This window comes from Anopheles gambiae, chromosome 2, assembly GCF_943734735.2.
Source record: "Anopheles gambiae chromosome 2, idAnoGambNW_F1_1, whole genome shotgun sequence".
Classification (NCBI taxonomy): Eukaryota; Metazoa; Arthropoda; class Insecta; order Diptera; family Culicidae; genus Anopheles; species Anopheles gambiae.
In genome coordinates, this window is record NC_064601.1 from 45,983,266 (window position 1) to 46,010,756 (window position 27,491).

Below are 27,491 nucleotides of genomic sequence, written 5' to 3' on the forward strand. Positions count from 1 at the left end.
GCAAAAATGGTCATGTGATGTTGTGGAAAGATAAATTTATCATTACACAGCATAAAAAAAAAACATTTTGAGGCAGAAAACGATCTCGAATCGCTTCTAAAACAGTGTCACTGCCTGTTATCATAACTCTAAATTTAAATTAAATTCAACTTCATATCCGCAAATATTATTTTGCAAAAAAGCAATTGTTTCTAATTTACCAAATGAACTGTTTGGATTTAAATTACTTATTTATCTTTTACAAGGACTGTCTCCATTTTGTGAATCCGCGTTCTTTGGAAAACTGAGTATGTACTCAAAATGTGTTCAGCAATAGTCTATTCTTTGGACTATTCTATTATAATCTGTTCCATTAATCTAGAAAAGTCTGCATATGGTGTTGTAGGTGATGTTGCTGATTGTTATGCGGATTAAATGATACATTAAATTATTTTAAAATAATAATGTCCATGTCCAATAATGTCCATTAATTTATTTTAAAGTAATAATGTAATCATGTGTTGCTCATCCCTGTACCAGCTTACTCTCATCAGCTGCTTTCGCTCATTATCTCTCAACGAAAGGAAGCGATCTTGAATCACGGCCAAATAACGCATCATCTCGGTCGAAGATCATCATCGGAAGCAACCGGTTTCAGTCGCGTCGCTGCTTCTCAGCACTACACTAGGCGCTTGCTCCCGTACGCATACGACGTGCGCTTGTTGGTCGGACTTGTTTTAGTCTGGGGATTCCCGTGGCAGGGAGTTTCCGTGTGTGGTGGAGGCATTCATTTCTTAGCTATTTGTGCCGGAGAGGGGCCAAAGATTATCAGTGTCTACACACGATGGGTCGCGTACGGTACTACACACTCACGTTGGTTTCGGTGTGCCTTTTGCTGCTGACAGCTTCTTCCCAAGCCCAAAACTGTGGCAAACGTAAGCAGGTAAACCTTCTGATTACAAATGGCTTAGAGTCAAAGGAGGGCGACTGGCCATGGCATGTGGCACTGTTTCACAACAATCGCCGATCGTTCGAGTATGCGTGCGGTGGATCCATTCTCGATCAAAATACGATTTTAACGGGTAAGACACAAACCTGTTTGTGACGACACGCAGCAGCTTTTGCTCATCTTATACTCCATCTTCCGAAACTGTTTATTTCGTAGCGGCTCACTGCCTGTGGTTGTCCAATGGATTAATCGCCAAAGAGCGACTTCTGGTGCAGGTGGGACGCAGCCGGCTCCGAGTGGCGAGCATTCACGCCCGAGACCATGAAGCCTACGAACTGATCGTACATCCGAAGTACAACGTTAATCAAATTGCGAACGATATCGCTCTGATCAAGCTTGCGACCGACATTACCTTCACGAACTTCGTTCAACCGATCTGCCTTTGGAACCGGGGCGATGATCAGAGCTCCATCGTTGGCACCCTCGGAACCGTGATCGGGTTCGGCTATGACGAGACCGATAACCCTACGGATACGTTGCGTGAAGCACGTCTACCCGTCGTTAGCGCCATTGATTGTATCCAAAGCAACCGGGAAGCATTCGCCACTCAGCTGACCTCGGATATGTTCTGTGCTGGCTATCGGAACGGGACCAGCCCCTGCAACGGTGACAGCGGTGGAGGGTTATTCTTCAACTTCAACAATGTCTGGTACATACGGGGTTTGGTATCGTTTACGAAACCGCGCCAGGATACGACAATATGCGACACCAAGGAGTACACGGTGTTTACCGATGTGGCAAAGTATCTGAGGTGGATCGAGCAGTACCTCCGTGCGTCTAGTGGTTTACCGATCTTAATCGACCTACAGACCAACCATAATAAGCTCGCATTGCTGCCAACGTCCACGTGCGGTCCTAATGCGTACGCTGGTCGTGATGAATCCTCCAAGCCGGTGCTGCTCGGTTATCCTTGGGTAGCTCTACTGGAGTACACCGAGACGGGATCGCGCGAAAAGAAGACGATCTGTCAGGCGACACTGATTAGCGATCTCTATCTAATTAGTGCTGCACACTGCGTAAGCAGCATACCGAAGCGATACACACTGTGAGTATTTCGGCGTAGCAATCAAATGTTTCGCCTTCGTTCAATGCATTTACGGTGATTGTAACTCTCTTCATTTCCCTTGCAGAACGTCCGCTCGGCTAGGAGAGTATGACAAAAACTCTATGACGGACTGTGTCGATATCGATGGACAAAGGGTCTGTTCGCCGCCGGTTCAATCACTAAGCATCGAATCGTTGATTGTACACTCGGGCTTCAACAAACCGCGCTACGCGAACGATATTGCACTGATCCGGCTGCGCGTCCGGGCAGACTTGAGCCGCAGCAACGTGAAGCCTATCTGCTTGCCCGTGACGAACGAGCTGCGCAGTCAGAAGCCGAGCCAGTACATCCTGACCGCGTGGTCGTCCGGTTCCGGTGGCAACGTACTGGAGCGTTCAATCAGCCAGCTTACCGAGTCGGTCGAGTGCCAAAAGCTGTACACCGAGCAGTCGGTTACGCTGGAGAAAACGAGTCGACAGATCTGCATCAAGCAGCAGCAAGAGTCTGGCACACGTTGCAAGTTCCCGGCGTCGGCAGCACCGCTGCAGCTTTTGCAGCCAGTGAACGGCCAGCAGCGCTACGTCCTGTACGGGTTGCTGTCGTACGGGCCGAAAAGCTGCTCCGTGCTCTATCCAGACGTGTACACCAATGTGGCCAGCTATATCGACTGGATTCTGGATAATATTCATGAGTAGTGGCGCCAATTTTGGCTAAAGAACACTACACAATACTCTATTTGTCGGTGCGATCTGTGCGCAATAAATTATTTCATCTATGGAGTGTTATAATTCTCTGATCTCGCATTGCTTACGGTATGGACTCATAGGGGAGCAGAAATGCTAGAGTTATAGTTGGTAGAAGTTATTCTCTTAGGACGGACGACACAGGCCACACAGGCCGGGACCAAAGTTCAGAGCGCATCTGTCCTGTAACAGGTTGAGTCTTTTCGTTCAATTTAGATGGTTCCATCAGTCAGTCGGGTGAGTTGTCTATCACTCAAAAGGTCTATCACGGCTCCAGCTGATACAACATAATACCAACGTTATTTAAATTCTTGATTATGCGGAAGGAATAAATAAATAAATAATATTTTCAATAAGGAAAATAATTAATGGATTTCTTTTCCAGAAATACTTTCCTGTTTTGTCTGTTATTACATTATCGTCGTAAAAGTACCTCATTCCTAAATGGTGTAAGCTTTACATACACAACTTTAGGACTGTTTCAGAAGGACATTGAGATTGTAATCCTATGCAAAACTTCATATACAAAATAGTTAAACATTTGAAATGAAACAAGGATAGATCGGCTAGAGGCTCTGCAATGGGATGGGATCCGAAGTCCCTCGAGGGATAATACAGGCTCTCCCATCCAACTCCTATTCCGACAAGTCCTCGTCGTGCAGAGTGGTAACGTGTGCCACCACATATCCAAGCTTGGGTACACGGGCTTGACTCAACCCCTTGGGCGGATTGCAATCCAAGAGGAGGGTGGATATCCCGGGAAACTGGGTGCCTGAACGTGGGGAGGGGGGGGGGACATCTAAACGCTATACAAAACGGTTACGTGTGCGCGGGGTCAGTCACCCAGTCTCATGTAATACCAGACTACGGAAAGCCAAAGGAATCATCGAAACGGAACCAACGATACCGACCCTACACAATGCTGGCAGACAAAGGCGCGAGACCGTGAGCGGTTTCGGACACTCCTGCAGTCAGCATGTGCAAGTTTTGCATAATTGTGTCAGCAGTTATTGCTGAGAAGAAACAGTACCTAGAAAATAATCCTTTATCCTTTTTATCTTCAGAATTTTTCTGTTATGTGTCTCATAGCCTAATGAAACACATACTTAAACGTTCGTATTTTTTACGTAACTTCATATGTATGAAACATAATCTCCATATTATGTTCTTTACATTGTTTTCGACCTAGCGATCACGACCTAAGCAACATTAAATTAAAAAAAGAGCTTATTACGAAAAAACATCGAAAAACCGTTGCTCTGTTGCATTAAAATCCATTTCTCTCTCATTTGCGTCTCACACAATAAATGTACCGCCAGGCATGATCCTCTCTCTCTCTCTCTCTCGTCAAGATCCCTAGATTCACTCAACATCGACATAATCATTCGCGAGGGTTCATCTTGCCTCGTTAGCTACGAATCCGTCGCTCAATTGTCGCTGATAAACATGAAACTGTTCCAGTGCGAGCGTTGGTAGTCGCGGATCATCGTCACCTTGAGCACCATCCAGCTTGCAGCATCAATCTTTCGCATACTCGCATGAACTAAGGAATCCCCTTCGCCATTCCGCAATGGTTTCGATCTTGCGGGGATTTTTACCACTGATTGCAGTCTTCTGTGCGATTGGCGAGGTACGTAAAACGAACGCTCTGGATACGGTTCCACTGGAGTGTGGAGAACGCAAAGTGAAAACCATATACCTGGTGCAGCATGGTACCGAAACGAAGGAGGGCCACTGGCCGTGGCACACGGCCATCTACCATCGGGAACAAACCAACTTCGAGTACGTGTGCGGTGGTTCGATCCTGGATAGAAACACGATCCTTACCGGTATGTATAAGTAAATAGTGTACTGGCAAACTGTGCACAAAAAAATGGATTAATTGGTCGGTCGTCTAGCGGCACACTGTCTGTACACCTCCCGCGGACTGATCAAGCTGGACCAGCTGTCCGTGCAGGTTGGGCGCAATCAGCTGTCGGAAGCAAGCGTCCGCTCGCAGGAGCACCACCCCGAGCAGCTCATCGTTCATCCCGGCTTCAGCCCGAACAGCGTCACCGACGATATAGCGCTGATCAAGCTCGCGACCGACATTACGATGACACGGTACGTTCAACCGGTCTGTCTCTGGAGCTTGGAACCGAACCTGGACCTGATCGTGGGCCGCAACGGCACGGTCGTGGGTTTCGGGCTGACGGAGCACGATCGGGTGTCGGACTATCTGCGGCAGGCCGCCATCGCTGTGGTCGATTCCTGGACGTGCATCGAGAGCGACCGGCAGGTGTATGGTGTTACCCTAACAGCGAACATGTACTGTGGCGGAGGTAAGACCGGTGTGAGCGTGTGCAACGGGGACAGCGGAGGGGGAATGTTTTTCGAGCATGGCGATACGTGGTACGTCCGTGGGGTGGTGTCCTTTATGCCGCTGCGCGAAAACGTTGGCCTGTGCGACGGCACCAAGTACACCGTGTTCACCGATGTGGCCAAGTACCGGGACTGGATTGGGCAGAACGTGAACCCAACGCTCGCCTCCACCCGGCCCGATCCCCTGCTGGTGGACAACAGTCCTAAGCTACGAATGCTGAACTTCAATACGTGTGGCATCAGCCCGTACACGACCGGGGCGAACGATAGCTTCCTTGCCTTTCCGTGGATCGGTTTGGTGGAAATGGTTGCCCCCGGGCAGGGAAAAACAATGGCCGTGTGCCATGTCACGCTGATCAGCGAATGGTACGCCGTCGGACCGGCCCACTGTTTCAGTAACGATGGAATGGAGTAAGTATCCGTTTAGAGTCTATTTACTTACCTGTGCTACTGTGTAACCGTTTCGTTGTGTTGCATATACAAACAGGCGTACGCTTCGGTTCGGTGATTACGACAAGACGACGGACAAGGACTGCATCGAACGGAACGGCACGCTCGTGTGCGCTCCGCCCGTGCAAATACTACCGATCGAAAGGGTCATCGTACGGCCGGATTTCGATCGCCAAGCCATCACCGACGATATCGCGCTGATTGAGCTACGGCGCCCGGCCAACATCAGTCAGCCGAACGTGAAACCCATCTGCCTGCCGGTCACCGTCGACCTGCGCAGTTACAAACCGACCAGCTTCACGCTCGGCGGTTTCCCGGCCCAGGGCAATCGGGTCGTCGCCAGCCGGCCGACCTATCTCAACTCCGTCAACTGCCAGGAGCGGTACAATGCCATCTACTACCCGCTGCGCAAGAGCCACACGCAGATCTGTGCCGTTGCCGAGGTGTCCTCCACCAATCGGACCGAACCGTGCGAACGGATGCTCTCCGGCTCGGTGCTGCAAACGGTACAGCAGCTGGGCCGGCGGGATCGATACTTTCTGCAGGGTTTGCTGTCGTTCGGTGCACGGGAGTGCGATGCGACGGTGCCGGATATTTACACCAACGTGCCGATTTACCTGGACTGGATTTTGTACAACATGCGCGAATTTAAGCAACAGGTGCCCGATACAAGTGAGCAGCTTATTTTTACGTCGTGAGACACGAAGGGACTGGAATATTTTTGAATAAAAAGAATAGAAAAGAACATGTTTCGGTTGAAGCGATTTAAAAAATAAGGCAACGGTTATTTTACAAAAGGGGTTTTATAGCAATCGAGATCTTTTGAAAAGAAAAGTTTTAAAACATCTCCCTTTTTGCTGACATGTTTAGGTAAGCCTCATCTCTGGTTGGACATGTTCTATTTGCCGGTATTCATCACCTTCAGGATATCCGCTATGGCGGCAAATTGTATAGCAAGCTTCTGTACACAGCGGTCGTCCAGGAAATGAGCCAAAATCAACCACCAAGAGACTAGTTCTCGTCTTGTCTGGTCCGGTATAGGAAAACATCTTCCATTTCGTGCGTTATTGCAGTTATCTCAAGGATCAGTGGCAGTTTGTGGTTATGCACAAAGCAGACAGGCTTCTCCCGAACAATGTATCTGTGGATTTCGATATAGAGAGCGCAGCATAAAGTTAGGATCGTTTTTACGATAGTACAAATCCTCTGCTGTATAGAGATCTTGGTCAAGGAAGACTTTGTCTTCGTTGCATTGATTGCTCATCCAATTCATTTTGGCTTCACATTTCCGTCCCACATGTTGTCATTCTGAAGATGTCGATGTGATCCGATTCCGACATTTTCCATCGCGACGTAGATAGCAGACGGATAGTTCATGACGTCGGCGAGATTCGACAGACATCCTCGATGTTGTGCTCAACATTTGGCTCAACCTTTACCGCCTGTTGACTGACATTCAGCATTCAATTCCTTCATTACTCCCAGCGACTGAGCTCATATCAGTTGTTTTGGAAACTGTTTGCTTCTTTAATACTGGTCACTGATACGCTGTTATGTTATGTAAACTGATACGCTCTAAAACACACTTTATCATTTCCATAAAATAAATTCTTCCTGGCTTGTTGCTCCTCGCGATAGGAACTCTCAGCTCGAACTGCTCTGATCGCCTAATAGTCGTACGATCACTTCACAACAAAACTCTTAGCATAATTAGGTGGATTTAATGGCACGTACTTTAAGCACCTTCTTGTTCTGATGTACCCGGGCGATGTGCCGTTCGAGGATGTTGCCGCGCAGAAATCGCTCCCCGCAGTGTGCGCACGGTGTCACCGTCAGGCCCTGCGGTACCTCACCATGCACCTCGTACAGGTGCCGCTTCAGGTTGTACGATTTGGTGAACCGCATCTGGCACGGATCGCACGCCAACGAGCAACGGTTGCCGCGGTCCCACGCGTGCTGCTGGTTCATGTGCTGCTGAAGCTCGTAGTGCGTGGCAAAGCTTTCCTGGCACAGTTCACAGTCGGGGGGTGGTTTTTTAAAGTTCGGTTTCGCCTTACCTCGCTTACCACGGCGTGCCGGGGGTGTTTTATCGGCCTCACAAACGGCCGTCCCGTCGACCGGAGCATCAGTACTTTCCGGTGAGGATTCGCTTGTCGGAACGGTGATCGAAAGGTTGCTGATGGGTGTAAGTACCGCTATACCGGCCAGTGGGAAGCCAGTGCTATCGTTAAGACTAGTGCTAAGCATACTGTTGTCATGTGTGACGCTCGGATATGGCTGCAGTACTGGTTGACTTACTACCGAGACCGTTGGTGATTCGTTCGTGACTAGAAATGGTTCCGCTGTTATCGGTAGCGTTTCCTCCTCCTCTTTACAATCTTCCAGCTCTGCAAACTGATGCACAGGTGTGCAAAGAATCTCCTCCGGCTCGATCGCTGCAACCGGTTCCACATCTTCCACCTTTATCTCCACTACCGGGTGCAGGAGCGATAGACTCTGCTGTTGACTAAAAAACGTCTGCTGCTGCTGCTGTACAAGCTGCTCCTGCTGCTGTCTTTGTTGCTCCAGCAGTATCGTGCGTCTCGTGCGGATAAGCACATCCTGCCTGAGACACTCTTCGCGAAACTTACAAAACAAATCCAGCATTTGCAAACACTTGTCGCAGATGACCGCGCCGGCCTCTTCCGTTTGGGCAAGGTGCACCGACGTTAGCACCGCGATCATTCGCACCAGCTCATCCTTGGGATCGCTGTCGCCCGGCGGGAAGAGCGGGTGTATTACAATGCCTTCCGCAGCGCACAGCCGACAGAAGAAGTCCTGAGCACTGTTGTTGGCAATGCAGGGGCGGGCGGGAAGGAAAAATCGGTCAATGAGACACGCGCTGTAATCGTGGCAAATCGAAAAACTCACAATGTACCCGTATCCATCGGTGTTTCCTTCCAGACATAGAACTGGCGTGCGGGGTTGTGTGTGTGTGCGCTGAAAAACTTTCTTTGCGGGAGTTGTTCACTTTCGTCGCCGTCTGTTAGTAGACCGTCTGCGATTCGCTTGATTTGTTTACAAGCGTGTGCGCTGAAGCCGCAAACGGCCCGGAGCAATGTGACAGAACTGCAAAACAAACTTGTTTTTTTTTTTTTGCACATTGTATGATAGCGATAAAAATTAATTGACAGTTTATACAATATTTTTTAATTGTAAAGCATTTGTAGATCACAAAAAAAACTGAAAAACAGCTCACGTATCAATTGAAACATATTATTGCACTCATTTTGAACGATTTCACTTTTCATTGGTAACGTTCATTTCAATTACATTTCCGCAGAACAAGAGCATTCAAATAGCACAAATCTTTACATTAAATTGCACAAAAATAAAATTAGGAACTTATTTTTGCTTTCATGTTTTTATGTGCCAACATTTAAATTGATTTACACATGCAATGACCGGAATAATTCCACTGTTGGAGGTTCCAAGAAACTCACCACCATGAGTGGTGAATTTAAATAAGGGTTGTTTGAAAAAATGCAACCGTTTTTTCCCAAAATTAAGACAATTTAAAAATTTAAAATCAAACGTGTCACTAAGCTTCTTCTCGAAACTAATTACAATTAGTTCAATTGTGTTGCTCGCCATCTTCACCGATCACCGATTTTGTATTATTTTACTCATTGTGTAGCAATTAGTGGTGAGAGCCCGGAATCGGACGTACCCGATTCCGATTGTATGTTCGGAATCAATTCCGGAGCCGATTCCGATGCTGGAATCGATTCGAACTCCGGAGCCAATTTCGGAGCCGATTTCAGAGTTGGCTCCGGAATCGATTTCAGAATCGGAATTGGCAATCGGAATTGACTCAAGGATTGGAATTAGCTGTGGAATTAGAATCAGTTCGAGAATTAACATTTTTCAGAAATTTCAGAAGCGAAATGAGTCCAGGAATTTCCATGAGAATGGATCGTTTACTAGTAAATATGGATTCTTTGTGGCTATCAATGCGTAGCCATTAGATCCAAACGTCTATTCTTAATTTAAAACCGTTACCGATTCCGATTTCGAAGCCAATACTGATTTCGAAGTCAATTTCGATTCCGTGGCCGATTTCGATGATGGAAATGCGATTCCGGTACCGATTTTGATTCCGATTCCGGAACCAATTCCGGAATCGATTCCGACGAAAACTTCATTTTTTCAATCACTAGTAGCAATGAAAGCAATGAAAGTAGAAAAAAAGACTCAACAAAAGAGAAAATTTCTTCGGATGCACAAAACCAATTGAACTTCCTGTTGCGATCTTCATCTTTGTTAAAAATATTACGTGTATAAGTATATTTTCCTTCTGTATAACTAGCAACAATTACGACTAAGAACAAAACAAAGCACATGTCTCGGACATCTGCCTAACATCTACAGCACTAACTAGACAAGGAGAAACAAAATAATAATCTGTCCTAAAACTGCTAAGGCATAGTAAAAATTCGTTTTCTGTGTTGTAGTTTTGCTTGTTTGGCTGTTTGTTTTTGCTCACAAGACCGCAACAAACACAAACACACACACACACAACGCTCCGGAAACGGAACGGAAGGCGACGTGGAGTGGTGGTGGGACGGTTACCAGGGAGTGGAAAAGGAAGGAGGGGTTACTTTTTCGCAAACTTGGCTTTAGACTCGTCCGCCACCCAGGACTGCTTGTGCACGTTATAGAGATGGCCGAGCAGCTGGAACCGGCGCGGGAACCGCTTATCACACTGATCGCACGGGAACGGCCGCTCCCCGGTGTGCGTGCGCATATGCTCGCCGTACGCAAACTGGCTGCGGAAGGAGCGCTGGCAGATTTCGCACGCAATCGACGCTTTCTGCCGTTCGCGCGTGCGGCCGCGCGATCGTATCCGGTCCTGGTGCGCCGCCAGCAGATGCTCCTTCAGCTGCGCCAGGTTGTTCTGGTCCGCACCGCAGATGTAGCACGCGTACGAGCGCCGCTCAAGCGCATCGATCTCGTCCTCATTGCCGACGCTGCTCTCGCCAAAGCCGCCGGTATCCTCGTGTCGATGGTGGTGGTGGTGGTGCTGTTGCTGCTGTGCCGAGAGCAACCGACCAGCAATATCTTCCACATCGCTAGCACCACCACCGCTCCCGTTCGGCAGCAACACACCGCCGCCGGCAGCAACGATGGCAGCAGGGGAAACGGCCGGCAGGGATATAGTGGCCGCTCCGCCTCCGCTCGAAAGCGTCGATCCATCCGCACCGCCGCTGTCCAGCATCATGTGGGTGCGCATGTGCAGCACCAGCCTCGTCTTGCCGGCGAACGATCGCCCGCACAGCAGACAGGGATACTCCATCCGGCGCCGCTTGGGCCGCGATTCGACCGAGTCCGTGCTGCGGCGGCGCACGCTCGGCAGCCGATAGTCCTGTGGCAGATCGTCCGAATCGTCATCGGAGTCGGACGAGAAACCGGCCTGCTGCTGGTGTTGATGTTGTGGCTGCTGCTGCTGCTGCTGCTGTTGGCGTGTCCGCAGCTCATGGAACATTGCGTACAGCAGCATCTCGCGCTGATCCTCGACCGGTGGCGGTTCGCTCTCCGAGTCGGAATCGTTACGCAGGAACAAACTTCGCACGTACGACACTTCCGGCTTCTCTCCGGCGCTGTTTGCATTTGTGCTGCGCTCCTGCGCGGACGGTGGGTGCTGCTCCGGGGAAGCGTCCGACATCGAGGCAGTGCGTGTTGTGGTCCCCTCCCAGTCCGGTGGTGCCCGGTGCTGGAGCAGTATCGAACGGAGCTGCGATGCGAGGGGCGTTTCGTTCGTAGGCACATCGTCCTTCGCTCGCTGGACGGGCGGTGACGGTGTGTTGGTGGCACTCGGAGGTTCGTGTTTGGTGGTGCGCAGATGATGCGTGGAGGTGCTGCGGTGTGGTGGCTGACCGCTGGGTCCCTCCAGCGGTGAGACCGAGGTCGGTGGTGGTGCTTGTTGCTCCGCTGGGGCACTCCCAGCAGTCCCACTGCCATCGAGCAACATGCGCTTCAGCAGCGAGGACGTAGAGGCGGACGTGCAGCTGCCCGTGGAGTTGTTCCCCGACAAAGCGCCCCCTCCTTCGTTGTTGTCGGACGCCGCTTTCGCCGGCGACCGGTTGGCAGGGGAGGAGACTCTCTGTTGCTGCAGCAGCATCTGCTGCAAAAGCGAGGGTTTAATGTCTTGCTCTTCGTCTTCGTGCTCTTCGGCCTGCTGCTGGTTGTCCCCCGCCGGTGGGACAGGGTGGGGCGGCAGTTGGGGCGTTTGCCGCGGTGATTCCGGTTCCGTGTTCGGGGACGATCGGCTCGTAGTGGAATCGCGCGTTTGCAGCAAAATGCTGCGCAAAATCGACGACATGCCGCCACCGTCCGTGCAGAGGGCAGCCGGCTGGGGGTCGGTTTCCACCGCCGGTGGATGCTGCTCCTCCTCCTCCTGTGCACCCTCTCCCCGCGGTTCACTCTTAATCCTAATCGCTGGCACTGCCATGACCGGTGCTGACGCATGCTGTGGCGGTGGCTGGTGACTGCTTTCACTAATGGGGGGTGATGGCCGGTGCATCAACAGGGCTGGTGGTGGTGGTGCTGACGCCGTCCCGGTCCCCCGATGCTCCTCCTCCTCCACCTCCTCCTTCTCCTCATTGTTATTGTTATTGTTGGGCGGCTTCCGCTGGCCTCCCGTGCGTAACCGCTCCAGGCGGAGTATCTGATCGTTGGCGAGACAGCGCCTCCGGTACTGATAAAATTTGTCTAGCGTTTCGACACACTTTTCGCAGACCTTCGCCGGGTAGTCCTCCTCCAAGGTTATCTGAGAATGTGCAAAAACAAAGAGAGAGAGAGAGAGGGAGAGGGAAAGAAAGAGAAAGAAAGAGACTCGTTAGAGAGCGCACACGGGTGGTGAGACAAAGTGTGTGTATAAGTGTCCGCTTTTTGTGTGTCGCGAAGGGCACTGGCGAGCGCGCGCGGCGGGTGAACGGTCGTGCAGGAGGTCGTGCACACACACAAACACACACATACACACCGCGGTGCATATTGCTTGTTTGCGCACAAAGAGAACGCGTTCGCGCTCGCGCGCGCTAGTTAACCTCGGTGATGGTGGTGGTGGCGTTGGTGGCGGTGGCGGGGAGGACGCGAGTGCTCTCGCCGCACACGCTCACGCGTTGCATGCGCACCGGCCTTGTAGATGAAATCATTCACACTGCCGCACAGCCCTTGCGAGTGAGACACCTCGTGCACTTTAGCCAACACACAAGCGGCGGACGCTCCAAGGACGCGCGGCGGGGCAGTGTGTGTGTGTGTCTGTCTCACCTGAATCGAGGTGCACTCCAGTATCATCTCGATGAGTAGCCGCTGCTCGGTGACGGACGACGGCGACGGCGGGGAATGGTCCTCCGGCCCAGCCGGATGGCCCGGCGGCACCGGGAACAGGAACAGGCTGGTACTACGCGGTTCGTCGCCGGACAGGCACAGTCGGCAGCAGGCCTCGAGCCGGTGCGGCGGGGGCAGCACTTCTTCTTGCGTCATTGTCCCTCCGCCTGCTCTCGCTCATTGCGCTCCCGAACGCCGGAATAAAAAAAACGCACGCGTCAAACACTTTGCAGCAGACACCAAAAAAATGCGTCGGCCACGTGAACGCGGCTCCTGCACACTATGAGCAGGAGGTGGCCGCAAGGGGAGGAGGGTTCAGGGGGTATGCTACCACACTCACTCCCACGATGATCGGTCGGGTTGCTTGCCTCCTCCACTCCCTCACACACACACACACACACACACTCACAAATCACACAGAGAGCGCGCAGACTTTCACTTGGGGTGGCTCCTCCAGGTATTTCTTTCGAATTTGCGCAAAGCACAAAAGGGGGGCGCCCGCGCGCTAGCTAATACACCGTCCTCCCGTTTGCTTCTTTTTTGTTGCTGTTGTTGTTGCTTGCAGCGGGCTTACTGCGCGTCAAACAGTTTCGCGTAAACAAGCGCACGGCGCGCCGTCAGCACCGTTGGTTATCCTCTCGCAGCGCTAGAGATGATCGTTTTTAGCGAGAGTGTGTAGGTGTTTCACAGGATCACGGATTTTCCGCAGCAAACGCAAATGCACGGTAAGCTAAACCACTAAACACTCTAGTAGACACACACGCGAGCGCGTCTCCGTACGCGGCGTTTCGCGTACACGGCGGCGGCAAAACAAATGGCGCACTTAGGGAAGTGAGGATGTGCTCGGGTCGGCCATCATCGTCCCTAATGGTAAACAGAGCCGTAGTGTGTGCCGCCACAGCAACTGTGTGGCAAGGCGGGGCAGCGAAGCGCTGCTAGGCAACGGGCGTACGGCGGTATCGGACGAGCAGCATTTGCGTCGATAACACGAACACAGCGCGGTGTTGGTGTTAGTGGCGCGGCACTTTTCTAATCACGGCCGGGAAATGGTGACCGGACCTGGTGGTGCGGGGACAGCACCTTTCTCTAGCACACTCACTTTCCACGGGATGGCAGATTAGCACTGGCGGCGGCTGCTGGCTACGTCTGTCGTTGCTGTCGTTTGCCTCAATGTGCGCTCGCTGTGGCCGTCGTCATCGATGCTAAGGAGGCCTTGCTCGGTGCGTTCCCAGTCCGCAAAAGCCGAAGTTTTGTATGGGATCGTGTCGTACACATATGGCCCCACTTACGTACCCACTTGCAGTAGAAGTGTAAATATGGTTTCACGCACACATAGACACATTCGACCCGAACGATCGCGTTCACACATACTATAACGCTCCGATTTATTCTGCATCTCACGCATACCAATGTGTTTGCTCCACCCCCTTTTCGGATTGCTTATAGAAATGATGAGGCACACATGTTTACTTTTGCTGTATGCACACATTCGCATGCGGTTTATTCCACACTTTTTCTTTCCCTTCCAACACGTGCTTTGGCATACTCACACTGTGGAGACGGCAGAACGGTCTCCCCCTTCCAAATTTACCGTTCTTTCTCCTCTCGATCTTTTTTCTTCTTACCGCGTACGGGGTACCATCAGAGCTGCGCGCTGGCTTTAGTTTTTTCTCCTCTCGTTCTTCTTTTCTCCTACCGCTCCCGGGGGCTGCGCGCGTTTCGACAGGTTCTTAGCGCAATCCAGTGCGTTGTTTTGTGGCTGAGTTGTGCTGAACGCTGTCAATAAAAATGAACCAATAATTAATGCATGTAGTACGTATTACTTTGGATAGTTTTACGTATATGATGAGAGCAACACTTACCTTAATATTTTAAAACTGGAAAACAATTTCTTTCCGTCACCTACTATAAAGATTGTTGATGATGCCAACAGGTAGGCGTTGATGAATGGCGCATGCACCTGTAACTTTGAAGACGATAAGCATTAGTTAAATTAGTACATTGAAGCACATATGAGATCAACAAACTTACCTCAACAATTTGCTAGGATAAATCATTCCACAATGGAAGAAGAAGCAACACTGCGCAAAACGTAAACAAGGAAAGTAGGGGACACAAGAAATCGCACATCACTCCCGCACATCCTTCCACAACGAAAGTTCTGGGCAGACTGAGGATGCCTAACTCCCAGATGAGTGCGATAGCAGAAAAAATCATGGTAGATCGAGAGAGATGGGTAGACTCGATGTAGCGCAATCCAACGGTAGATGCATGTGTGTGTGACCAACGAAAGACTTCGGACCCCGCTCCTCGCGTTTTTCATCCATCGTTGTTCGTCACACGCACACACCTCTACACGCGCAGCGGTTTGCTGTCCAAAATCTAGAGAGAGAAGACAGGGCATCTCGCTTTGGCACACAGAAAAATCTCTGAAAAACTTCGGCTCTGCTACTTGGGTTGTTGTTGTTGTCCTCCATTGCCATCGCCGTCGTCGTCGTCGTTGAGGTTCGTGTGCGCGCTCTTTCACTTCTGCAGCCGCTCGTACGGCACTCGCTCGCTCGCTCGCGCACACGTGCGGTGACCTCGAGTCGGTCGCTGAGTTTGCCGTGGCTGCCTTTCAATGCGCTCCAACCAACGGGGTGGAGGGGGGTGGGGGGGTGGGCGCCAAGTACGTTGACGGGGCCGCCACCCGAGGAAGGTTGCTGCCGTGTTGCGGTGTTGCGGTGTTGTGTGTACTACTGGCACCTCAGCCGTCCTCGTCCACCTTCCGCAAAACCTTCTCTAGCACATGCACACACACACACACACAGCTCAGGTCAATAACAAATAAATGTCAAATTTATTCACCACACCCGCGCACACATCCTCACCACATTCCGAACGGGTGGCATTGCTTTCTCGCTCTGTCCCACTCTCTTTCCCTCTCACACGTACACTCTTACAGCGCAGCGATAGAAAGGGGATGACTTGGGAAAGGGGGAGAGGGAAGCCACCCTTATGCCAACCCACCAACAACAAACCGATACGTCACCAATAATGCTTATGCTGCGCTTATATATGTTGGCCGTTTTGTGCTCCAGACACACGGGGAATGATGCGAAATAGCGAAACAGCTCTCGTCACTAGACACCACTACAATCGCACTTTGACCAGCTTTTCCCGTCGTCCCGTCGTAACGACTTCGGCACCGAAAGGGAGCGCGGGTACAACGGAGAACGTGTCACGGGGATGCACCGGACAGGGTGCACTCTGGCTTTAACTGCACTGTCATTTGGGCAAACGAGCAGCGGCACCCCGGTCGCAGTCGGGAAAATGCACTTTTAGGGTCGGAGCTAAAGGGGACACTTGCGCCCTAATTTTGTTTTCTGCACACTACCGTTTCGTGGGAGTGGAGGGGCCAACGCGGCGAAAACCGTTCCACCAACCGAGAAGAGAGTGGAAACAAACGGCACACGACGGCAGCGAACGGCAGTAGCAGCGGCTAGCGATTCGCGAACTAGGTTGTATGTAGACCTCCGCTCGGTTCATTGACCTCTTCTCACGGTACGGCGGCAGGAAATATTCCGTGCCGTTCGGGGAAAGCTTTCGAACGCGTACGGCGGATGTTGAAACTGGTCGAAAAGCATTCGAAACACGCGTTTATGAGCGCAGCATGCGTTTATAATTTCTCGCTTGATGTCAAAGTATTGCAAGTAACGGATGGAAACTCGTAAATTGCGAGATGAGGCCACATTTACGGCACCAACTGGATCGATTTGCGAACGAAAGCTTTCTAATGGTAGTTTGCAATAGACCCTGACATATGTGCACCGAAGTCGCATGGCCGGACATCACGGTTGAAGGTAAATAATAGTTTATGAAATGATTTCAAGTTTCATATTTTTGCATACTTTACAAACTCATGTTTTAATGTAATTTTCAAAGCCACAAAAATACAATAAAATTCTACTTCTTTGTACAATAGTTGTTTGTGTTGGGACATTCAAATTAAAGAGGTTTAATATTTTCAAAGCGTATTATTTTTTTCTATTTAAACTTGTTACACTCTTACCGTACTAAGAAGTTATGTATTTTATTTGTGATTGCAGCTAAACGTTTTAAATAAATTTAGTGAACTTTCGGATAGATTAAAATACCCAAACCTTCGCACAACGGTTGCGCAAACGCTTGAAAAGGGGTGAAAAACGCTTCAATTCATAATGACAGTTGAAACTCATAGAAAACATCGAACCGGATCATTTTGAAGCGATGAAAAGCAGAATGGTTTTATAATATAAATCTCTTGAATGACCGGAACACGTGTTCCTGTTTGTAGAAGTTTTTAGAAGCGAACGGTAGGGAAAAGACACATCTGAACACCTCTAAATATTGTTTATTCCTTTTTTGTTCTGCTTCTGGTGTCTACACATAATGCACATCCGTTTACACCAGCCCAATGCTATCATACATTGTGTTAGTTCTCGGTTGCTCCAACCATTGGAACAGGATTACTAATCGTTATGCGTTGGTGATTTTTACTTTTTATGTACCATTTAGCTTCCCTTTCCTGCACTGTCCTCGCTTGTCATGAATGGTAGTAAAATCGCGCATACATTTCTAATAGTACAAATGAATACTGCCCCCGCTTACCTACGTGTACGTATGCTTATGTGGTAGCTATTGTTCCTAGGTTGCTCCTAAAAGTCTTACCAGTTTCTTCTAGCTTCTTCTACAACATGTGTGTTGCTCTCTACGTCGTGAACGGTTTTTTAGGGAGGTGTGTTGCCGTGCCCTTTAGCTTCCTATATAGTTTAGCCTGGTAAATCGTGCTACATTACTTTGGTTTACGTTTAAGACATGTTTTGGCGCTTGGCTACGGATCCGTCGCGACTTGCGGGACAGCTCGGATGGCAACATAATCGGGATTCCCTTGCTGACTAGAATGTGTTTCGCTAATTACAGTAACAAACAGGAAATGGCTGTACAAAACTGGGCACCATGCTCACGCTATGTCTTTTGCACTGGGCGCGATTGAACGTGGTGAATCTCTAACCGTTACACAAATAATGGAAGCTTTTAAAATCGGGCCCGCGTTCGTTTGTTTCGTTTTGTGGGGGAAACTGTGTTTGAGATTCTGGTTGCCTTGTGGTTCGATACTTATGAAAAACATTTCTTTAACAACACTACTTAAGCTTTGTACAAATACTTTGTGAGCAAAAATATAGGCGCTGCCTCTGTCTGGCGTCTCGGTAACAAGAGTAGTAGTGGTACGACTGGGTTCTATTGTTAAGAAATAATTCGTTCAAAACCAATTAGCCTAAACCAATCGAAACCATACATCACAATTACAGCCACTGATTTTGCTTAGTGTGCGTCGTAGCGGCCGAGGGCTGCGTACACTTCGGCTCGCTTTTCGTCAATTGCTGCGTGCATTGCCGGACTGTACGGATCGAACTGCAGAATGCGCTTCTTGCGCCGGTAAATGCCTTCCTTTCGCATAAGGGCACACGCCAGCAGCTCCTACAACCGAGAGAAACACGTTGACGTTATTTTACACCGAGATGTCGTATAGCAAATATTCTACTTAACTTACCTCGTCCGTCTGGTAGTTGAGAAATTTAAGAATACTGCGCAATGTACCCTCTACGTTCTCGACTAGGTCATCGTAGAAGACTAGCTTAACTTCGCCAGTGAAGTTTTTCGCCCACGAGAGATTCGTTTGTTCCCATGCCCAAAGTTTATTTTTTACAAATTGAGTCCAATCTGCAAAACATAGGAAGGTGGGTATTAGTGATGGGTAAAGTTGGCAAAAATCCGGAGTCGACTCCGATCCGATTCCGATAAATTCGGAATCGACTCCGGAAGGTAGGTCCGCGCTTCAATATCCGGAGTCGTTCGGAATCGTCCGGAGTCGCCCGGAGTCGCCCGGAGTCGCCCGGAGTCGGAGTCATCCGGAGTCATCCGGAGTCGTTCGGAGTCGTTCGGAGTCGTCTGGAGTCGCCCGGAGTCGGAGTCGTCCGGAGTCATTCGGAGTCGTTCGGAGTCGTTCGGAGTCGTTCGGAGTCGTTCGGAGTCGTCGACTCCGGTCGACTCCGTACGACTCCGAACGACTCCGTCTCCGGGCGGATTTAGTGGTTCCATTTTGCCGGAGTCGGAATCGGACTAACAATAGTCGGAGTCGGATCGGAGTCGTGGGTGCGCTCCATACAGCACATCACTAGTGGGTATAGTGTGATTATGCCGGTGCTAAATGCTGATGTTTTTTTCCTGATGGATTTTACTTACATCGACCCTTGGTCCTACGATAACGATCAGGCGAGGCAAATCCTACGTGGCCACCAGATTGACGATTAAACTCCGCCAGAATGGCCCGTTCCGGATCCCGTATCAGCAGGATCGCTTTGGTGTAAGGGGCCCAGGCGTGCGGGCCCCACTCGTGCGTCTTCACTACTAGCACCTGAAGAGGGAGGAGGGAGAGAGAAATGATATGTTATTTTTCATTGAATTAAGGTAATCGTTGATGCCTGTAGGTCGGTTTTGTTATGAGTCTAATCGAAAGATTTTAAATTAATCGTTAAGTTCTGCGAACTGCGTTACTGACTGTAACAACTCGGACTAAATCAAGGTAAGGGCTGCGTTGTTCGTCCAATATACGAAGTTATTTCGAAGAAAGCTTGATACTCATTGAAATTACCTTTTTCTTTGGCCACAATTCTTGGTACACTAAACCTCATTTTCGACGTAATAACTCGATAAAATACGTGAATTTCAACGGCACAATGATGACAATTTTTGTCTAAGCTCCAGAAAGAGCTTTATGTTTTAAGGTCAAACCTGATTGGGGCGGCCTTTTACAATAATTGAACTTTACTGAAATTTTTGGAGATTACAGCTAAAATACAGTTGCACACATGTTTTAACTGTAGCTGCACAGGAGCAATTATGAAGCAATTAGATATTCTATGTAGCTTTTTTGTGCACCTTTCAATTACGTTAAGTATTTCTCTACTACCCTATATTAGCTAATGATTTTTCTCTAATTGATTTCCATTTTATCGATTGAAACAGTAATTATCGCTTGCAACTGGCTTGCCATACGAGTGCCAAACAAAATCTCATATATTTAAAAGCGCCCCATCACAACATATTCTGGCCACTAGCACCAAAAAAATTGTGAAAAAATGCCCAATTAACATTTTTTGGTATATTATTTAAGTCAATTTCTATTACTCTACTATGATTATCGACTTATATTCTACTTCCATGCCATATTTTCAATAGAAACATCGTTAAAACATTGGTTACTTTTTGTGGAAGGTGTTTTTTGCTGAATATTGTAATAATAAAAAAAATAAGGACAAATCGATGAGAGATTAGTCCTCTTGTTACTTCAAATGAATAATATCCTTTTGAACTGAAATTGTTTAGTAGATGTTACAAAGTTGTAAAAGATTGTACCGAAAGTAATATTATGCAACAGTAAAAATAAACACTTCCAACATTTTCTGGTACTAGTATAACCTCAAATCAATTTTGAAATGTGAACGTGAGATTAAGAGTTTCTTGTAAAATACGTCTATGTAATTCGCTATAAATATCACAGTTTTTCATCATTCCTATGTGGAGTTTTTGCGTACCTCACACCTGCTGCATACCTTTTTATAAACATGATTATTTTTATAGTTGCAAGTTCTACACGTTACATCGTTACTATTCACCAATTGCTAGATGGAACAATTTTATACAATGTATCTTTTATCTCAACAGTTAAAAGTCTTTCATCCCAACAATTGCCCAATGCATTTCCTGTTACTCCATTTTCTGCAACATTGTTGCAGTCGCTGCACTTACCGACGAATTAGCAACGCTTTCCGCCGGGAAACCACTTTTAAGGAGTCCGTAGTCTTTGTACACACTTCCTGTTAGAATGCCTGAGAAGAATGATGGAAGAAAACGTGTCAAGCATTAGTCAATTATCACCTCACTGCATCCACCTCATACGCCCCATCGCTTACCGGTTGCTTGCTGGAGTAGATATCGCAGCCAAGTGTTACCACTGCCCGGGAATGAAACGAGCGCCGCCAGTTCCGGTTTCGACTGTTGTCCCTTCGGTCGGCCAACAGCGCCACGGCTTCTTACACTATCACTATCCACTAGCTTACCACTAGACGGGTCACCACCGTTAGGCCGAACTGGATGCGAGGGGCTGCCCGGACTGCCTCCGGCAAAGGAAGCAACGGCCGGTGGACCGGCAAGTGTGTCACCGTCGTCCACCGTCTGTCCGCCCGGCTGTACTGCCGCACCGGGTGCTGAGTGTAGGTTCTGGTTGTGACTGTTGCCGCTGTTGCTACTGCCGCCATTGTTGCCGCCTCCGCGGTAGTTGTAAACGTTAAACTTTTTCACGAAATGGCCCGGGAAGGTTTGGAGCAGCTTGGGCGGCTTGCGGGGCGTCCGGATCGGCGCGTCCAGATAGTGCAGCTCGGTGCACCATTGCAGCGGTGGCTTTTTGCCCATCAGGCCAAGATCGCGGTTCCGAATCGTCTCGAACTCGCCGTACCCGCGCGGACCATGGACGCCACGCTTCTGCTGCGGTCCCTGCAGGCTAACGAACGATAGGAACAGTATGCCGCCGACGTACACCAGTATGGTGCCGGCCACCCCAAACAGTCGCCAGCCGCGCAGTGCCATGGCCGCATTATCGCATCTAGAAAAAAGGGAAAGAAGTGGAAAGACAGAGGTCATAAAACGATCGCACGTGCAAGAACAAAGTTGCGGCCATAGCTGCTCGAACAGCAACACAATCGGCCGTAGTCTATAATCGTGATTATAAAGTTAATTTATCGTAGCGCACGAACTGCACCGGCTGCCAAGAATGGATCATTTGTTCTTCTCACTCACAATGCCGCACGAACAGTTCAAAGGGTTTAAATTACTTTCCTTCCAGAAAGCTCGCACACGTGCACGGTGCAGATGGAGATGTTTTATCGGGTTTGTTCGTTAAATAGTTAATCCATAGTCTATTCTAGCATGTTCTCGTATGGATGAACGGTTCATGTCTCGAAATCTGACTCTTTGAAATGACCTAAGTACCCTCAAGGGCAACAACGCACACCCGGGCAGACTCAATGACTCAAATCAATTGACACCAAGAGTTTTCTTCTTTCACAAAGCATCGTCCCAGCAAGAAATGAACTTCTCGGGCAGGTGTTATTTATGAAATTAGTTGACTGTGTTTGCAGGGTTGTGATTTGTAGCTTTCAGTTCAGTTCAGCCCTTTTTGTGTTGCTACCATCTTGTAGCGGTGTGCTAAAATGCTACTACATCACAGAGACCATGCTAAAAAGCTCACTTGAAACCACGAAACATGAAACGATGAATATAGATAACATAGGATAGTTGTAGAACAAAGTAGGTCCAGGTCGTGTGATCATTATCGCCCCGACCAAGGCGAGGGTAATTATTATTAGCGAGATCGGATGTGACCAGAGTCACTAAGCAGATTAGTTATCGAATGATAATTACAAACCATAGCTTCAAGTGCCGGTAGCTAATGGTAATCATTTAGATTGCTGCTTTAATAGAGGATGGTTTGTGATTCAAGAGAGAGCTTCTGCAATCGGTTTTGAACATTGTACTAATTGAATTGAATTACATTGGTATAAATGAATCGGAAAGCGAAGGGGGTACGATTGATAGCATAGACAGCATAACAAGTTTAATTTATTTTGTATTTATGTTCATAGCAAGTCTTCTATACTTACTTACTTATCCGGCGCTACAACCGCTTTGCGGTCTTGGCCTGACTCAGGAGTGTCCGAAACCGCTCACGGTCTCGCGCCTTCGTCTGCCAGTCCGTTAAACAACAAGCAAGTCTTCTATATTGTCTAATATTTGGTATATGTACATGTACTGTATGTCGAATAGGAAGTTTTCTCAGATTTAATTTAAAATAGTAAATTGGCCAATTTTAGAAATATTTCGTTCGATAGAATTGAAATAAGATCATCTATTCTTCGCAAATAAACTTAGACATTTATAAATAACATAGGAAAATATTAAAATTTGAATTGGTTGGCCAAAAGTAATACGAATATCTTAATGTTAATTGAACTTTCACTAATAGCAACCTATGTGTCAGCACCTAAAATTTGAAAGTTCTATCAGTCGAACTTCATCGGGGTGACCAAAAAAGTGAAACAACTTCATTCAGAAGCTTTCGCGAATAACGGACGGACGACGTGCCGCAGTTTGTGAACTTCGGATTATTCAGTTCCAGCATCTACAACACCTTGGCACTATTAAACAACATAGAAAGAAATTTTGGTTCCGAATGGCCAACGACCCTGAGCTCCAAAGGAAGCTGACGAGGAAGACAGAGGAAAGAGTGGCTACATCGATGTATTCGCTTGGCCGGGAGGATTATGCAACTGGCCGAATAGTGAAAAAGTACGTTGGAAACATAAGCATAGATGCCAGGAAGCGGAAATCAAGTACACTGGTTTTGCAGCGGGCAGGAATGATGCCACAATTCAAGGCGATCATTTTTGGAGATCTCGATGTAACAACCTAGTCAGCGAACCGGCCCCGAAACATCAAAACATCCTCCAGCAACGTCCCATCGAGAATTCCTGGACTATTTATTTCCTGGATTTATTTTGCAGATGCGCAGAGATGTTTGCAAAAAGCTATTAACTGCCTAAGTATTTTTAATATAGTAACACGAAAAAGTTCATTCTAATAGCACTATGCTGTTGACGATAAAATTGAAGTCTAAGGATGAGTTTGCCATTGAAATAGTGTACAAAGGAAGATCAATTATATAATTAATTGTATCATGGTGCTAATGATACACCTAGTACAATTTGGTGATTAAATAATAAAAAATAGGTTTTTACCAAAAACCAAACAAATGTAAACAGACCTGCAACGAAATCTAGCTTATTTTCTTTTAAATCAATCTTTCTAAACGACCAATCTAATGGGCTCTGTACACACCCGGTAACCCGATAGAACAAAGGCAGTCTGTGGTGCGGGCAGCCCACATTCTCCTGCAAGTGCAAAAGACGGAACGGAGCATACTTTCACCGTACTTCAGCAGAAACTTTGGAAACATTTTACGGCTGCACCGCAATGCTATGCAAATTTATTCCGAATATGCATCGGGGGGTGGTGACTGTGTCGTCTCGCCAAAACGAGGCGCTTCTTGCGTGGACATTCGCCTCCCGAGCGGCCAGGGATGGGGTAGTTCGTAAAAGTTAACCCCTGTCTTCTATTTAACGGTGTCAGCAATGCTGTGTTCGGCAGGAAATTTTACCCCACGTTGCCCAACTTGTCTGTCGCATGAGCTCCTAACGTAAAGTACGTATCCTGGGCAATACGTCGTAAAGCGCAGCTGGATATGATTTTGTACCGCCGGCGGGTACTTAAACGTAAGTTCGGTAGAAGGCACTTTGATGTGTCTCGTTTATGAGCTTCACATTCGTTGGGCGTCAAGCGTAGTCGAAGAAATGCTCAATTTCGCCAATCACTGGAAGTGGAAGGAATTAGGAGCTTACAGACGGTGGGAGCCACTTAAAATCGTTTGATTATAGTTAAAAAGCATTATTCTGTTTTGTTGTTGAACAGCTGACGCGTCGTTTGCCTTGCCAGTAGAGAAAATGGGTAAAAAGATGGTTCCGTTTTTATATTTAAATTAAACTACAGAAACATTTCCATCAATGATTCATCAATCATGCACACTTGGTAGTTCGTACGTTGAAATGTTCATTAAGTATTGCTAATTACGAATCAAAAGCAACGAACGCTTACCCGAACATGCTGGATCGAAGGACCGATATCGGATATCACCAAACAAATTAAATAATCCAATGCAAATCATCAATCTTTCCTCACCTAAACCCGAAAAGAGAGAAGTGGGCCAAAATATCCTTTCCTTTTGGCTATTGTGTCCTTCTCTCCTCTGTATCTTCTCCCTATCCCGTCTGTCTACAAATTGGGCGATAATTTGTCGATCGATTTTCGGAAAGCGCACGGCATATCCTTTTTGCATCAGCCTCGTTTGCAGAGCTGACAGACCAGAAAAAAAACCCTCCCAGTTTTGCTTGCGGTGTGATGTGATTTGGTCCATCTGCTGGAAAATCCGTGAACAACGCGTGGACACATCAGATGCCAAGCGTTAAGCGTGTGCTGCTCTATGCCAACATGAAGTGTACAGTTTGATGGCTATTTCCACCGCAATCCGGTATATCAGATAGCCGCAGGCTGACAAGAGGCCATCCAGCGTCGTAAAAGCGTTTCACATTCACCGTCTCCTGCTGTGCAATGAGATGACACTCACGGGATGTACAGGTTCGCAGACCGGGTGGTCCGGCTAAGGCTTCCGATAAAGGATCCCAGTTTTGCATCAATATTACGCCATAGGGGAATTGCTTTTATGGTCTTTTTTTCGCCTGCTAGGGGATAATAATGAACAGCAGGTCAGCACAAGGACAGACACAAAACTGTTGGCCGAGTGAGCAGGATCAATAAGCTATGGTGTCCCGTTTTCCTGTGGTACGAGCTGCGTTGCTTCGCAGCCTGGGGCCAACATCGGAGGATAGGCTTAAAAACCATCATCCAACCCATAATGGTGAAACTTTCTTGTTTGGACTCTTCATCTTGCGGTGTGTAAACTCCGTGGGTGTCACTTGACGAGCGGTTGTAGTAGTGCATTTCTTGAAGGGTCTTTGTACGCGTACAAGTACTGTTTACATGCTGCAAGCGTTCCTAACGTTCGCTTCATCTCTTACATCTATTTCAATATTTTACTCTCATACACTCCTCCTCCTACAGCTATTTTGCAGGGAAGGGGGGAGGTTTGGGGGGTTAAAATTTCATCCTACTAACATCGGCTGGAGAGTTTGCACAAGAACCCTCCACCTCAGAGGGTGAAAAGCTGTGACGTGTTCTGTGCTGATCTGGCTAGGTAGAGTCAGAAGAGAGTGGAGCTGAACAGCGAGAGTCGGCATCATGTAATTTACGATAAAAGCCGATTAGCATCGGTCGAATCATGTCGAGCGTCCAGGTTGTTTGAGAGTTGTAATTGAACTGCATTTTATTCAATTATTGTTAATGGTATAAAGCAAACAGTTTGCACTCTCATATAATCGAATGCATTATGTCGAAGTCCTACGATGTGGTATCTGTTCCCCATATTTACTGAAATTCAGATTTGATATCAGCCCTTTATTGTGTTGTATAAGCCGATATATACGACAGTCTTATAAACGATTGAATGCATAATACGATACGATCATGGTGATGATGTTGAATGTTTAACTAAAAATTAAACAAGAATGCACTCCTAATCAAGACTCCAAGAATAAAAAAGAATCAAAGTGAAACTCACAGTGAGAATTGAATGTATATTAATTATCTATGATAAACTATTTCGTACAACCTTCTTCGATATATGAAAGGTTTGAACATTCCTCGGGCCTCTGATTCAGCCATGGCAGTTCTAGTTGTATTTGAAAATGATGAAATATTTTGATTTTTAATATTCTTTCTTTCATTTTCATCTAATGGTGCCAGGGTTAAGAAATACGACTAAATTAATGTTAAGTTTCTGCATGATGAACTCATTAGCAGGATAGTTAGACAAGTTTGCAAGATAGATTGAACTTCTTATGGTCATTTTGTGCATGACTGTATCATAAAAATAGTAGGAAACATACGATTAAATGGCAAGAAATGCTTCAAGGAATAACAGAAAATTGCAGTAAGTAGACATTTTCTTTTGCCCGAATGCGAAAGACAGGAACTGTAAGTATAACGGTCCGTTTTATAGTACTATAAGTTCCGTTAGATAAGATCTTCTACATTGTCAGTTATAGCCTATGAAATTTCATTTACACATTAATTAAAAACGATTGCAACCCACTCATGTGCAGAATGAATCATTTGCGTTTCAACTCACTGGCATCGCGAATTTCCTATTGAATACATTCACCAATTTGTTAATTAATTGATTTATCCTCGTTTACGTCGCGGCACACCAGTACGAGCCAGTCTAAATATCCGCTATATCAAATGTGAAACCTAAACCCCATTTCCCAGAAAACTCAATTATCACCGCCGTGTACTTTAAGCGAACCGCATACTCATCACACTATCGTTCGAGCCGACATATGCACAAATGTATGTTCGAAAGCTAGTCTACCCTCGGAACGCATGAATGCCTTAATCGTACACTCGGAGTCACGATATGTCCCTCGCCAGGCCCCTTTCATTCCGTATCACGGTGCGCGATGCGTGATTCCTACCAATGGTTTGCGAACGCCAATCGACACTACAAAACGAAGAGGAAGGGTTAGACATTTTCGGTTGCCAACTGGTTGCCGGCTGTCAGCTGTCAGCTGGGTTGAAGTGGATTACAGAAAACCGTTGACAGAGGGTGTTGGTGCAGATTCGCATTGTGATTTGGTTTTGTGTACGTTTTTTTTATTCTATTGGAAATAAATGAATAAAAGAAAAGCATCCGCTATTCTGCTCCGCCCCGTCCTATTGCCAAGCGTAG

At 47.7% G+C, this 27,491-nt stretch overlaps 4 protein-coding genes and 1 long non-coding RNA gene across 5 annotated transcripts in view; 1 reads left to right on the forward strand and 4 right to left on the reverse strand.

Moving 5' to 3' along the window:
* The first annotated feature begins 616 nt into the window (after window positions 1–616).
* Window positions 617–6,329, forward strand: LOC11175997 (transmembrane protease serine 9). The gene is made up of 7 exons (XM_003436622.2): window positions 617–1,061; window positions 1,145–2,033; window positions 2,119–2,727; window positions 4,189–4,244; window positions 4,276–4,605; window positions 4,675–5,548; window positions 5,625–6,329. Exons 1-7 carry the CDS (start codon window positions 824–826, stop codon window positions 6,283–6,285), a joined length of 3,657 nt encoding a protein of 1,218 aa, XP_003436670.2. The 5' UTR covers window positions 617–823; the 3' UTR covers window positions 6,286–6,329.
* A 42-nt stretch (window positions 6,330–6,371) lies between these two features.
* On the reverse strand, window positions 6,372–8,698 carry LOC133391101 (specificity protein transcription factor 3-like). The gene is made up of 2 exons (XM_061641616.1): window positions 8,498–8,698; window positions 6,372–8,411 (listed from the first exon to the last, which is right to left on the reverse strand). Exons 1-2 carry the CDS (start codon window positions 8,512–8,514, stop codon window positions 7,298–7,300), a joined length of 1,131 nt encoding a protein of 376 aa, XP_061497600.1. The 5' UTR covers window positions 8,515–8,698; the 3' UTR covers window positions 6,372–7,297.
* Window positions 8,699–9,885: 1,187 nt separating this feature from the next.
* LOC1278782 (mediator of RNA polymerase II transcription subunit 13) lies at window positions 9,886–14,177 on the reverse strand. Its single transcript, XM_318413.6, has 2 exons — window positions 12,896–14,177; window positions 9,886–12,395 (listed from the first exon to the last, which is right to left on the reverse strand). The coding sequence occupies exons 1-2, from the start codon at window positions 13,109–13,111 to the stop codon at window positions 10,224–10,226; spliced, it is 2,388 nt and encodes a 795-aa protein (XP_318413.6). The 5' UTR covers window positions 13,112–14,177; the 3' UTR covers window positions 9,886–10,223.
* Window positions 14,178–14,642: 465 nt separating this feature from the next.
* On the reverse strand, window positions 14,643–16,716 carry LOC133391280 (uncharacterized). The gene is made up of 3 exons (XR_009764778.1): window positions 14,987–16,716; window positions 14,818–14,921; window positions 14,643–14,731 (listed from the first exon to the last, which is right to left on the reverse strand). It is a non-coding gene; the product is annotated as an uncharacterized LOC133391280 (long non-coding RNA).
* A 591-nt stretch (window positions 16,717–17,307) lies between these two features.
* Window positions 17,308–27,491, reverse strand: part of LOC1278784 (WSCD family member AGAP003962) — a 40,708-nt gene continuing 30,524 nt past the window's right edge. The window contains exons 2-6 of the mRNA XM_003436623.2: window positions 20,950–21,638; window positions 20,786–20,865; window positions 19,220–19,391; window positions 18,528–18,697; window positions 17,308–18,454 (exon numbers count right to left, since the gene is read on the reverse strand). Of these exons, the coding sequence (XP_003436671.2) occupies window positions 18,299–18,454; window positions 18,528–18,697; window positions 19,220–19,391; window positions 20,786–20,865; window positions 20,950–21,622 (1,251 nt within the window). The 5' untranslated portion in view covers window positions 21,623–21,638 and the 3' untranslated portion in view covers window positions 17,308–18,298. The remainder of the gene's footprint in view (window positions 18,455–18,527; window positions 18,698–19,219; window positions 19,392–20,785; window positions 20,866–20,949; window positions 21,639–27,491) is intronic.

Bases quoted from the DNA above. Each gene is read 5' to 3' on its own strand.
- LOC11175997 (XM_003436622.2), top strand. From the start codon at position 824: ATGGGTCGCGTACGGTACTACACACTCACGTTGGTTTCGGTGTGCCTT. The intron at 4,245-4,275 runs GTTGGTAGTCGC...CGTCACCTTGAG, and splicing joins GAAACTGTTCCAGTGCGAGC to CACCATCCAGCTTGCAGCAT. The intron at 5,549-5,624 runs GTAAGTATCCGT...ATATACAAACAG, and splicing joins TTCAGTAACGATGGAATGGA to GCGTACGCTTCGGTTCGGTG.
- LOC1278782 (XM_318413.6), bottom strand. From the start codon at position 13,111: ATGACGCAAGAAGAAGTGCTGCCCCCGCCGCACCGGCTCGAGGCCTGC. The intron at 12,396-12,895 runs GTGAGACAGACA...GCACATTCTCAG, and splicing joins TGGAGTGCACCTCGATTCAG to ATAACCTTGGAGGAGGACTA.